Source organism: Poecilia mexicana, unplaced genomic scaffold, assembly GCF_051168715.1.
Source record: "Poecilia mexicana isolate PSO_F unplaced genomic scaffold, ASM5116871v1 scaffold_6, whole genome shotgun sequence".
NCBI classification, from domain to species: Eukaryota; Metazoa; Chordata; class Actinopteri; order Cyprinodontiformes; family Poeciliidae; genus Poecilia; species Poecilia mexicana.
In genome coordinates, this window is record NW_028263375.1 from 32,215,323 (window position 1) to 32,229,201 (window position 13,879).

A 13,879-nucleotide genomic window follows, 5' to 3' on the forward strand; every position below is an offset into this window, starting at 1 on the left:
CAGCCACATCCGCAGCAGCCCAGGGCATACCCACATCGTCTCTCCAGCAGCTCGGCCGATGGTCATCTACAGCGTTTTCATCCTATATTCGCCCGGATCTCTCAGCTGTCCTTTCAGCTCAACGCTCTCTCAGTGCTTAGGTGAGCACTGCGCAATACGCTGGTGGTGGTTGGTCTCCTGACCCAGAGCATTCATTTACCTAATTTCTGTCATGCATACCCTGTCCCCGTGTCCTCTCATGCCACCGTTGCAGGTTGCATTTCAAGGGTTCCACCTCTCTCCGCGTCTCCTTCCACCTTACCCCGTAAGTCTATTTTCAGCTCCTCTCTGCCCCTTAACCATGCATCCCCTCAGACTGGCCCGTACCCTCCATGGCTGGCTCTGCGCCGCCTCAGCTGGCCCATGTCCCAGCTGTTCTCTCTGTCTATCCAGCGAGGCACCTCTCCAGCCCGCACCTGTCATTCAGCCTTCCTCCAGGCTATTCTGCATCCCCACAAGCTGACCCGTACCCCCAGGCTGGCTCCGCGCTGCCTCAACTGGCCCATGTCCCAGCTGTTCTCTCTGTCTATCTAGCGAGGCACCTCTCCAGCCCGCACCTGTCATTCAGCCTTCCTCCAGGTTATTCTGCATCCCCACAAGCTGACCTATACCCCCAGGCTGGCTCCAAGCCGCCTCAGCTGGCCCATGTCCCAGCTGTCTGGATAGACAGCGCCTCGCTGTCTATCCAGCGAGGCGCCTCTCCAGCCCGCACCTATCCTCAGCCTTCTCTAGGCTATTCTGCGTCCCCACACCTGACCCGTACCCACCAGCCCGGCTCCGCGCCGCCCCAGTATCCCCATGGCTGGCCCTCATTCACTGCCCAGCTCCGCACCATCCCAGTAGCCCCTCAGCTGACTCTATTCACCAGCCTGGCATCATGTTATGGTTTATCACCGCTGACCTTCTTCCACCGGCTAAGTTTCCATGTGTCACCTGTCACCCTAAATCGATTTCTTCCATCAGTGCCTCACGTTTCTCGTGTACAGCTTCCCTATCGGCTGACCTCTTGCTTCCTATGCCTTTCCTTCCCTCGCAGAACTCTCCTCCTCTTGTCTCAAGTCAACCCACAGGTCTATGGTCCCACTATTCCCTTCTCTCACCTTAAGGCCTTGGCCCCTTTTTTTGGGGGAGGGGGGGTAGAGCATCCCTAATCAGCGTTGGGGATGTTCACCCGAGTTCACGGCAATCAGCGCTCAAAACTTCTGCCGGGGCCCGAGCGCCAAAGAACTGTTATTCATTTCTAAAGAATTGTTATTCATTTTGTCATTAAATTCTTTAATTATCTTTTCTGTGTCTGAGTTTATCCAGATTGAAATAATAAAATTTTTGGCCTTGGCAGTACAGTTTCAGTTGGACATTTTAGAAATATGTACAGAGAAAGAGTCTCTGAAAAATATTTCTGATAACAATAGAAATGTTGTCAGAAATGTTTGTTTTCTATTTACGTAAGAAAACAAAAGGGGGAAATGGTAGATGATAAACATAATACATTTCTGATAAAACTTTACATTTAAAACATTGATAAACATAAAACATTTCTGATAAAACTTTACATTTAAAACATTGATAAACATAAAACATTTCTGATAAAACTTTACATTTAAAACATCTCATAGCAGTGTTGTGGTACTCGAGATCGGTCTTGGTCTCGAGTCCGGTCTTAAGACCATTTTCTGATGGTCTCGGTCTCGTCTCGGACTCGACCGCATTTGGTCTCGGTTTTGTCTCAGTCTCGGGCTCTGAGGACTCGGCATTTTATTTCAAGACCAGTCGAGACCGCAACTGTGAAAATATCACTAAACATGCAGCATACTGTCCAGTTTATTTGTTAACATCTTTGTTTTCAGTGGATGCAAAACGCACCAATTAAAATCCAAGCAACTACGTGTTTCTCCCTCTCCCCCACCCCTCCCCACCTTTCACTCGCATGCGGCGCTCCAGGACATGCGCAGTGGTTTTCTCTCAGCGGCAGAAAATGTTTGTCTAATCGTCAGTAATATAATAGCACTGCATAAATAGTAAGAAATCCGATGGCCAGAGCTAACTCAGCAGCGCTTCGCTTTCACAGACGATGGGGACAACGTCTAACTATTTTCGTCACTTAGAAAAGTAGCTCAAAGAAGGTAAGCTCCGTTAACGTGATGTTAGCAAAGCTAGCTGTACAGAGACACATAAGAATTTGTGATGAAAAAAAGTCACTCACTGTCTGAATTATTGTGCGGAGATGTTGACTGACTTGTCGCATATATAGGACAACGCTATGTCCAAAAGTCTGCAATATAGTGATGTGACATTCAGAAACAGTCGATTCTTCTCCACGGCTCTTTATTTATTAGATAGGACTGGAGTGTCACTCACTGAGAGCCGTTCTATCAGATTACCATACACTGTCAGAATAGCATACGTGCAGTGAGTACCATGCCTGCGCATGCGCATTAAGAAGTCCAACCGTCAGAGGAGTTGTCAGTTCACCATATGCAGCAAGTTATGACGAAAATAAGTCATTAAATTGTTTTCAATGATAACTATATAGATATACATGTGTTGTTATGGTTGCAAAGTGTATTTAAAGCAGGTCTGGCTGCAGCTGGAGTCAGCTACAACACACGCCCGTGTAAAACTAACTTAACCGCTAAGTCAGGATGCCATACAACTGTTAATAACAGATCTACGTCATGATTCTATGTTCCTAGCATACATGCAGTGAGTACCATGCCAGCGCATGCGCCTTAAGAAGTCCAACTGTCAGTGGAGTTGTCAGTTCAGCATATGCAACAAGTTATGACGAAAATAAGTCATTAAATTGTTTATAATATGACATAATATGATAACCAGATGGAAATACATGCGTTGTCGTGGTTTCAAAGTGTATTTAAAGTAGGTCTGGCTGCAGCTGGATGCCATACAACTGTTAATAACCAAGTATATGATGATCTACGTCATGATTCTATGTTGCTGATTAAATAAAATCATATGGTAAACGTATGCTGATCTGACAGAACACCGTGAGTTCGTGTTAAGTGTATGACGATCTGACCTGACAGAACACCCGTTTTTTTTTCCTAGTAATGCTCTTTGTACACTGCATCATTATTTAATTATGTACGTTGATATTTAAACTAAAAAATAACTAAAACACAAGAACGAAAGAGCACGCAGAGCATGCACATTGCTCTTTGTTTTTGTTCAAAGTGGCAACTGTAATGTCTGCCATGGTGTCAGACTACTTGGCTTCATGTACTGGGATAGAGAGTGAAAACAGTCACGATGAGCGCCTTCTGTTTGGTTACTTCTTGCTTGTTGCTCCTTGGTCAGTGTTCATAGTTGAGTGTTATTTACCATCAGGGCATTGCCTCAATTGCTATGTTTAATGGTGCAGACAGTGGTGGATTCTTATATGAGCAATATGGGCAAATTCCCAGGGTGTTATGTTTTTAGGGATAGCACGAGACCATCACACATTGTAACACAGAAATGGAATATTTAATATTGGTAAAATGTATTAAGTATTTAATATCTAGGTGTTTTTATGGGAATATGGATCTTTCAGATTATTCTGAGAAGCAATTTCGATCATATTTTACATTTTATTGTGTCATGTAGCACGGCCGCTGGTCTTGGTCTTGACTCGGTCTCGACTTTCCTCGGTCTTGGTCTTGACTTGGTCTCGGACCCTAAAAGTCTTGGTCTTGTCTCGGTCTCGACACACTCTGGTCTTGGTCTTGTCTTGGTCTCGGGTTAGGTGGTCTTGAACACAACACTGTCTCATAGTCTACTTTCAATTCTAGACAGAAGATATGGAAAACTTGTAACACACCCTGTAATATTTTAGTTTTGGAGAATAGTAAATGCAAAATTGCTTTCAAATTTTTTAATTTTATCAACGGGGGTGAAGAAGAAATAGACTCTAATTCCTAGTCGGTTTATAGATATGGTTAATTATGAATTTATTCATTTGACACTGGTATATTGTGAGTTTATTTAATGAGTATTATACAGTGCCTTCCTGCATGACTGAAATACAGAGTTATATAGAAGATCTTACTAAATTAAAATTAGTAATGTAAAATTGAATAGCTTCAATCAATATCTATGCCATGTTTATTTGCATATTGATGAATTTCCTGCATCACCTCTAATTTCAATTGTATAAAGCTACAGTTGGATGCAATTGTTATAATTAAGAAAATTTTGGTTAAAAGTACTATAAACTTCTACGGAGCCCCTTAAGGGGACACAGAGAAAAATTCAAATGTGAACAATTTTTTAAATTCTAAAAAAACAATACATAAATACAACACTCAGCCGTTTTGAAAAATCTCATGATAATGGTAATATTTTCATTAATGGTATAAAGAATATTTGATTGCAGTTTTCCTTTTGATCTAAATTATTAAGGAAATTTGACTGGTTGTCTTAAAGCATGGCATTATCACAAGGATGCTTTTGTGTAAAATTGGACACTATTAAATTAATTTTTTTGAATAACAAATTTCTGAAATTTTGTTTACATTTTTAATAATTTTTAAGAGTTTAATTTTTGAGAGGAGTTGATTCCACAATCGGTTAATTCTGAAACATCTGAGGATGAATCATCTTAACGCATTTCTATTTTATGTTTTCTTTGGAGCTCAGGGACTGAGGCAGTGGACCTTATCTGAGCCGCTCCAGTGACCCTGAGCCTGGCTGAAACAAAAAAAAAAAAAAAGAGGCAACGCTTCATCTACATCACAAGCTACAGAAAAGACATTTAATTTATAATTATGTGAGCAAAAGGTGGCATACACTTCTATTTTCTTAATTTACTTTGTGTTTTACTCTAGTAGTGCTGATTCCTGTGGTCTGACAGGGACCGTGGGGGCTGGGTTTTGCGGGTTCGGGGCCGTGCAAGGAGGTGAGGAGAAAGGCCTCTGGCTTCGGCATCAGACCTCTGCTGTTCTTAGCCACGCTGACTTGGACATTTGCACTTTCTACACATATGAATTGTGCCATCTTCTGCTGGACTGCTGTCTGAGAGCAAAGACCTATTGGACTATTCTTACAGCTTCTACAGAGGTCAGTGAGGTTGGATTGCTTTTTCCTGTTGTTACCTGAAGGCGGACTGCAGTTTACAGGATCTGATCTCTGAGGAAACACCTGGCTAAAGGACGAGACCCAGGCGTGGTTTCTGAGGGTCTCCTATGGCAGAAAAGATCAACAGCTTCTGAAAGATGAGTCAATGAAAACATTGACTCATCTGCTGTATCTCTCCGTCTCTCCTACACACTCTGTCAAGGGGGGCCACATACTTTGTCCAGATTTTTCTGCACAGCGGGAATGAATGCTGCTCTGGACAGCTTCTGATGGAACATCACATGTAAAGTCGGGCTGAGACTCGGAGGCGGTCCTGCTTGTCTGTTGGCATGGTTGGTCCTGGGTTCTTTGCCTCTGGTCATGTGGTCTGGGCCCCAGGGCCCCTGGGATTTCCCTCGGTCTACAGGTTGGAGACAAAATGGCTGCCAACAAAACTTGGTAGTTTTTAATGGTTCTTCTTGAATTTTCGAATTGTGTGATGCCACTTTTTCTCACCTTAGTTTATTTACAGCACATTCACTGTCTACCGCCTTTGCATTCTGACCTCTGCTATTTGACCCCCGGGATAAGTTTAACGGTACAAGTGAAGGCTCGATGCAGCAGGGTGTTAGAACTCTCTGCATTTTACAGAAATATTTTGTTTGCCTGAATAATTTTCATTCTGTTTGTTCAACATCTGGCTAATGTGTTTTTCTCCTCCAGCTTTACAAGGATTGAAAAAGGATAAAAGTACGGTAATAGTTGTTAATTTCCTGATTTACAAAAGCACAACCAACCACGATTCAAATACAAAAGAGACAAGTCCTAAGTTAAGTTCTAAGTTATACTAAGTTCTATTTGGCTCAAATAACAGTGGCTACAAATATAAGGACTATTATTTCAAGTTATGATTTAAGTGTATTTGGAATCCATTTCAAATCTTAGGAAAATCTACTCTTTGGAAAATTACTGAACCAAATGATTGGTTTACTGCACATATTTTCAATCAACTATTGAATTCTTTCACTGAGATGTAAACAACCTGTTTTAATTACATCCAACTGTTATAATTAGCAATGAAAAGAAATGTGGGATAACTGATTTGCGTGGGTTTCTTAGGAGTTTCTGTACCAAAACACTATACAGTGTTCCGATACAGGGGGGACAGGGGACGATGCATGGAATTACTCTATTCAAGCAAATTGTGAGTTAATCTATTGAGAAATTTTTCAGTTTCGGGCTTCAACAAAATATAAAAGAGGTTAAATCAAAATTCACAAATGTTTTAACTATTCGAATGAGTTTCTAAAGTAATACTGAATATTCTGAATTGAATACATTAAAATTAATGATGTCATGTGTCAAATAGATTTTTACAAAATAGTTTCTTAAAATATGGAAGGGATTGTTTAATTGTTGCATCTCTCTTGCTATAATTTGAAATAATAGGTGGTTTAACCAAGTCATGCAGAAAGGTCTAACCTGAACATTTATATAATTTATATAATTTAATTAATTTAGTTGTATCAAAGTTCTCCCCAAAACTGCCAAAACGTATGAATATGATAAACACTACAAAAGAGGGTAATTCAGTTAAATAAATATTAGGGGTTTCAAAAGAACAAATTGTTCAAAGGTTAAAACTGGGATTTAAAATCATAATTAGAATAAAATAAGTAAGTTAAATATGTAGTGACAGGGTTAGCTTTATTCTTGTAAAAAAAACAGGCTAATCAGTACATTAAGTTTTAAAATGAGAAGAAAATATGAGGATTCAAATTGAATTGGTCTAAATTGGGAATTTGCAAATTAGCAATTATGGAACTGCTTAAAGGGGGATAAACAGATTGACAGAAAAAAAAATCAAGTTCTATGTGTAATTGTTGATCCAAGGTAATAATGTCTAAACCTTTCTCATAATCATAATTTACAGATTTTGGTTTGAGACAAAATAAGGTTGTCTTTTATTACATGAATGGAATATATTAGAAGGGATCTTAATTTAACACGGATCATTAACGTTTCACACCATTGATGATATTTTACAAGCCTTTAGTATAGCGGGTTAGTTATTGTTAAATGAGGACTATTTGATTGAATTTGATTAAAATAACAAAAACAAAAGATTTATATATGGTTTAAGATTTCTGGTAAAGTTTCTATTAGGAATAATTCATATATACATTTCAAATGATATTTATTTGATAAAACATGACTGTAGGCCAGGCAGTTTTGCACATTAATTTCATAATCTGGTCCTTTACATGATTTTTGTTTGGTTTCTGATTTTGTCTGATCCTATGAATATGCCAACACTTACAACAAGCAATGTTATTTTTGAAGGTTGAAATGTACAAGGTGTTACTGACTTTAAGCATTTCTTTAGCTATTAAGAGGAGAACTTAAATAACAGATGTTATTAATATATTGATGCTCTATTAGCTTAGTATGAAAAAAACAAAACTGATCTTCAGCTTCAAGGAACAGCCTTTAAAAAAAACAAAGAACATTATGTTTTCTAATCAGATGATGGCCACTCTTAAAGAATCTTCCTTGCTCTCCTCATCACCTGTGGATGCTGCTGTTCCCTGCCTGAAGTCCTTGGCTGTTCAGTGCATCACTTCCAACATAGAGAAGGGTAGTGGTACCAATAGAACCCCACCCCCCTATCAGATGGTTTCCCGGGACCGAAAGATGATCGTGGAACTCCAGCTTTCTAGAGAATATGGGCAATACTAGTATCTATAGTATAAAAAAAGATAATATTTTTCCTTTACTTTAGTGTTCATTATATAATACATTGATTTCACATTTTTGTTGTTTTTTGTGTTGCAGAATGAAACCCTATCCTTTCTGGGTGTGCCAGGATGTGAGACTGTGGGCGCCTTCCACGATTGGTGGACCAATTTACAGCTGAAACGCCACATTGAAGCCTCATGGGCTCTGTCGGGGTTTCCTATCGAGTTGCGCCGCCTCTGCATCTGGACACGCGCAGAAATTGATTTGATGATAGGTCTTGCTATAGCAAAAACTGATCTGATTCCATTTTATTGATTTCATTACAATTCAATCTTACTGCATTTTTATGGTTACTTACTGATTTGATTTTACTAGTATCATTACATTTTACTTATACGGAATTTTAAACATTTAATGTTAGTTTCGTAAAATCATTAGATTTTGATTGTACTGCCTGTAATGCTAATTTACTTCATTGGTTTGCAAATTCAAAATGTGCTCGTTTTATAGTCTGTGCCCTTAACATTTCTTTTCATCTGTTAACTTTGCATCCTTTCATAGCATATTAACTTCTTCACTATTATCTTAACATTTAATTGATTCATGATGTATTAACTTTAGAAGTAGTATCTTAACATTTCTTTGCCTGGATTTTCTATTTTAAATACTATCTCACATTTATTCATTACTTCATTCATTTTATATATAACTTTTATAACTTTTTTAATATAACTTTTAACCATTTCATATGTCATTATATGTAACATTAATCTCTTAACTTTTATTACTAAAAAAAAAAAAAAAATTCAGATTTTGCTCTTTTATAATTTATTACCCTCCCGTGGCATGACGTTGACCTGAGGTAACAAAAAGAAATAATAAATAAATAACAAGCAACATGAAGGTAATAATAATAATATTTGGTTCCAGACAGTGTCATGGTCCGACTTAATGATTGATGTGTAATTACAGAAGACAAAGCTCTCACAAAACTGCAGGAAAATATTTTCTTCCACTAAAAAAAAAAAAAAAGAGTCATGCCATGGAGGGTTGACTTGTATTTCTCCAAATTTAACACTCTAACATCCTTTAACAATTTTCTTCCTTATGTGTTCTTCATTAGATTGTAAGAGGGACATTGTGATTTCGATCCACCGCCTAAGAGGAATAGGGGTGCCCTGTCCGTTTTTACCCCCAAAAATGAAATGAAATGAAATGAAATGAATGAAAGACAACATCAATGACTGAAATGATGCTATGTATGTCAACATCTGTAATAGCCTCGGGGGATGTTTTCCGGAAGGGACAGTGTCTACTCTAGGGTTTTTCTCCCCCTTTTGCGCTGAAAGTGAATAAAATAAGTAAAGTATGAATGCTTTTGTTGACTGATTTTATGCTCTGTGTGTCAATACAAATTATGGATTCATCAATTAGGATTTTCATCCTCAACAATAACTATAAATAATAATAAAAGGAATTATTAATTAATCTATCAATTTAGATCAAAATTATCAAGTTGGGACACCACCTGATCAACAGGAAAATAATAATGGTGCTTTGTTGAATCAATAACAGTCCCCTGCAGTTTGAGAACTGATTAAAAGGAAACCCAACTCACCCGTCAACCTTGCTGAGATCAGCGTCCGTCTTCAGATGATCCCTTGCATGATTGGCATAGTCAGTGACTATAGCAACATACAGAGAAACATACTCAAACAGAAGTTCATTATGAACTGATGTCAGTCTTAGCTACAGGGTGCAGGACCTACCAATGACATGTGTAGAGATCCCAGCTTGAGCGAACAGTGGCGCCACCTTCTGCTCATAGATGCGTTTGCCCTGACGCTTCCCACCGTATGGATTGATGTAGACCAGCAGATTTCTGGGTCTGGCGGCTGTAACAACCAACAGTTCTTCATCACAACTGTTTTAACACTCGTGTTTAATTTCCAGTCTGCTTGTGTGTGTGTGTGCGTGTGTATGTGTGCATGTGTAGGAGCCAAGTCGTACAGATGCTGGCTAGCTGCTCTCTGATGCTGCTGACCCAGTTCTGGCAGAGGACCCCATCTGGACACGTGAAGTTAACTTCAGCACAGCGCCAGTGGTGCTGACGACACCTCTCCACGTACAACACTGAAATAAAGCAGAGGCCCCAAGTCGATTTTAGCTGTTGATTTTTGCTGACCACTGACAAGTTATTGAAACAGTAAAGTTTTTTAATGATAATGATATAATTATACATCACTATATAATTATATCATTATATAAATATTATATTCAACAAAATAATAATTACCATGTACGTTGCACTACATATCAATCAATCAATCAAGTTTATTTGTATAGTACATGTAAAGAGTGAAAAGGAATGGTGAGAGTACAGTTTCCTGTGTTGCTGATTTCCTGGTTAGACACTCAGTCCTTCAGTCTTACAAACTGTGTTCTGTTAGTCAGGTAGTCATAGATAGAGGTGATTGTTGAGTCCTCCACCTCTGTCTTCTGTAGTTTCTCACAGAGCAGATCAGGCTGAATTATGTCAAATGCACTGGAGAAATCAAAGAACATAGTCCTCACAGTGCTGCCCGCTTTGTCCAGATGATTGTTGAAGCAGGTGGGTGACGGCATCATCGACTCCACAGTGATAAGCAAACTGTAGGCGTCCTGATATGCACTTGTCTGCTTATTCAGGTGGGCCAACAGGAGTTTCTCCTGGACTTTCATGATGTGGGATGTCAGGGCAACAAGGTTCATAGTCGATGACTGATGGAGCAGCTTTCTTTGGAACCAGAACCAGGCGGGATGTCTTCCACAACCAAGGAACCTCCTATTAAGTCAGGCTAAGGTTGAAGAGGTGCTGCAGAATCCCATTGACCTGCTCTGAATAGGACTTCAGGACTCTGGGGCTGACACCATCTGGACCTGACTTCTAGATAGGGTGAGAAGCTTGGTCATCCAGAAGGGACTCAGAGTAGAGCCGCTGTTCCTCCACGTCAAGAGGAGCTAGTTGAGGTGGCTCGGGCATCTGGTAAGGATGCCTCCTGGACGCCTCCCTGGTGAAGTGTTACGGGCATGTCCCACTGGGAGGAGGCCTCGGGGAAGACCCAGGACACGCTGGAGGGACAGGGACTATGTCTCTCGGCTGGCCTGGGAACGCCTTGGGGTTCCCCCAGAGGAGCTGGAAGAAGTGGCCGAGGAGAGGGAAGTCTGGGCCTCCCTTCTGAAGCTGCTACCCCCGCGACCCGACCCCGGATGAAGCGGAAGACGATGGATGGATGGATGGATGGATGGATGGATGGATGGATGGATGGATGGATGGATGGATGGATGGATGGATGGATGGATGGATGGATGGATGGATGGATGGATGGATGGATGGATGGATGGAAAAAAGTTTCCTGAATTCCAAACTAAAGTCTTTACTGTAATGCTGGCCCACACAATGACTTACCCTCAATAACTTTCCTGTAAAGATCTGCCTCATGATGGGCCAGTTTACCAATGAAGGTCAGACTACCTGTGAAGGCCTGCCTGCAATCCGATCTGTCTCCACCTTTGATCTTCTTCCAGCTGCTGTCATCTTTTTGATCACTGCCGTTCATCCATTGTTCCTCTCTGACTGAGATGATTTCTGTCACCGGCACACTGCGATTCACGCCTGCAACAACACAAACAAATGAGGTTTCAAAATCAATAAATGATAAAGGGAAGTAGAGCTAAATATCTACAAAAATCTTTTAGGTTTTACTGAAATTTTTGTTACGTATGCTATTAAATATGAGGATGTTTAAAGGAGGCAAAGAAGCCTTTACAACTAGCTACTGTCCATACCTAGCAGGAGTTGTAAAATAATGGCCCAAAACCTTGTAAGGTTCAAACTGGGGAAGTCACATCCACAAACTGTCACTAGGCAACCCTAGAATTATAAGAGGCAAGTTCGTCAAGACAAGGAGCAGAGATGGGGTTGGGTTTTTATTTGCAGGGCTTTGAGAGGAAGACGATCCCCAGACTGACCGTAGATTTATGCCTGAGTGAGAGGACAGCCCAATGATCAGATTTTGTTCAAGATAGGATTCCCTAATTCTTGCCGTTTTGTTGGACAAAAGATCCAGATATTTGGGTATGAAATTCTCTCTCTTGCTCCATTGGTCAAAAGTTTTTACATCCAAAAGTAAATAACAGCCTTGTGTTAAATAGATGGATTGTTTGTTTGTAAACGGAGCAGATGCACGTGCAATCTGCTTGACAGGAGAAGGAGCCTTTAAACTCTCACTGGCTGCCATGATTACCTTCATTTATCTTACTGTTTAAACATTGGCTAGCATGTTGTCAGCATATTACAGCAGTGTATCACAACGTGACAAAATAATTTATGCTATCAAACTGACATTAGTGAATGAGATGTGTAATAATGACCTATAAGCATTAAATGCAGGTGAGTCGATAAATGACGGGTGAAATTGCCCATATATATACGGTGTGTGTGTGTGTGTATATATATATATATATATATATATATATATATGTTATATTTGTGTGTATGTGTGTGTGTGTGTGTGTGTGTGTGTGTGTGTGTTCGTGTGTTTGCCCCAACACTATAGTTGGCGCTTCAGTATTTCCAATAATGTCTTCTTATAACATATTTAAGCATATTTTCAAATTCCCTGTAAATTAAAAAAAAAAAAAAAAAACATTTTTAATATAAAAACACGCTGGGTAGCCGTAACACCCCATCGGAATTAGCGAGTTTTCTGGGGAAAATCCCTGCCTAGGTTGTCCTTAATGTCATCAATGTATGTCATTTTGACGTTTAACGTTGTCTGCAAACGTTTAGTGATCGTTGGCTGGACGTTTGCTACACTTCGGACGTTTAATGGAACGTTGATGACAACGTTCTGGGGACGTTGGTTGGACCTTTTCAAATCTATCATATTTGGGGGCAAAACAGCAGCTAAACCCTTGGAAACGCAGTAGGTTTCGTGTAAGCTGGTGTTGGTGTGTATCGTTCCCGTTGTGCCTCTGGGTCCTCAGCATTTTGTGACAGACTGGATAACAGACTGCTGTGTTATGCAAGCGGATATGCGGTGTATGTTTGTGTGTCTATCTATAGTTCCAAATAACTCTGTGCGTCCAAACATGTCCCCTCTGTTTTTACAAACAGAGCAAAAGAGATTAGCATACAAACAAGAAAACATGCTACAAGCTCTTACTGGCTCTGAATGGGCGGTACACCGGACTGGAGGCCCGTCTTTTCCATGTCAGCAGTGACCGACTTAGGCTTACATCGTACGCCACGTTCCTGACGCAGAGTTCGGAGAGCAGAAGCAGCCTGCAAGGCCTATCCATGGGAGTCTAGCTCGTTCCTTCAGCCGGCTGAAGAAGCAGCAGCAGTCCCTTCCCGATCACGTTCTTCCGATCATTTTGTCTTTTTCGTCTTTTAGATACGGTTGAAATCTCGAAAATATGCAGCTTTTTCAGGAGCAGCTACCTGGTTCCGTGAGGCGCATTCCTGGTTGAGATGTTCTTTTTCTTTGTATTTATTTTTTTTCTACTGATAGATAGCGGTTTTCCACCGGATGTGGGAGGAGCTTGGGGTTGCGTTCAAGTGCTCCAAAAATTATAACCCATAAGACTGTAGTTCACTACACTAAAAACGTAAAATTTTTTAAAAAGGCTAGCTGAAAAATTTCTTTGGGTCAGGGGCGCTGCCAGGAATCGTGGGCCCCTGACAAAAAAATTGTTTGGGCCCCCCTGCGCAGCTGCTGTTACAATTTTTTGAGTCTATTTGATCCATAAATAGCATCACAATTTTAAAGGCTTGCATCTGCCTTGCTTTCTTTGGTTCAATACTGATAATTAGCACAATATTTACTGCTCATGAATTTAACATCCAACAGTCCACATCCAGTATGTTAGTAGGTTGCTTAAATTTTTTCTATTAGTTTTAGATACTGAAATGTCTCTCCCCATGAGCAACAGTCTAAACCAATGTGCAAAATACACATAAAGCAATCCAGACTTCTCAAAAATGCTATGCTATGCTATGCATTTT

At 40.1% G+C, this 13,879-nt stretch overlaps 1 protein-coding gene across 4 annotated transcripts in view; it reads right to left on the bottom strand.

Moving 5' to 3' along the window:
* The window catches only part of LOC106903964 (ceramide kinase-like), a 34,821-nt gene extending 21,148 nt beyond the window's left edge, over nucleotides 1-13,673 (bottom strand). The window contains exons 1-5 of one of the 4 annotated variants that reach the window (XM_088006609.1): nucleotides 13,316-13,673; nucleotides 11,345-11,485; nucleotides 9,841-9,963; nucleotides 9,600-9,725; nucleotides 9,449-9,515 (exon numbers count right to left, since the gene is read on the bottom strand). In XM_088006609.1, the coding sequence (XP_087862735.1) occupies nucleotides 9,449-9,515; nucleotides 9,600-9,725; nucleotides 9,841-9,963; nucleotides 11,345-11,485; nucleotides 13,316-13,334 (476 nt within the window). In that variant the 5' untranslated portion in view covers nucleotides 13,335-13,673. Of the gene's footprint in view, nucleotides 1-9,448; nucleotides 9,516-9,599; nucleotides 9,726-9,840; nucleotides 9,964-11,344; nucleotides 11,486-13,037 lie in introns of all 4 variants that reach the window. The other 3 variants (XM_088006610.1, XM_088006608.1, XM_014968013.2) reach the window with 3 other exon arrangements.
* Nucleotides 13,674-13,879: the final 206 nt, after the last annotated feature.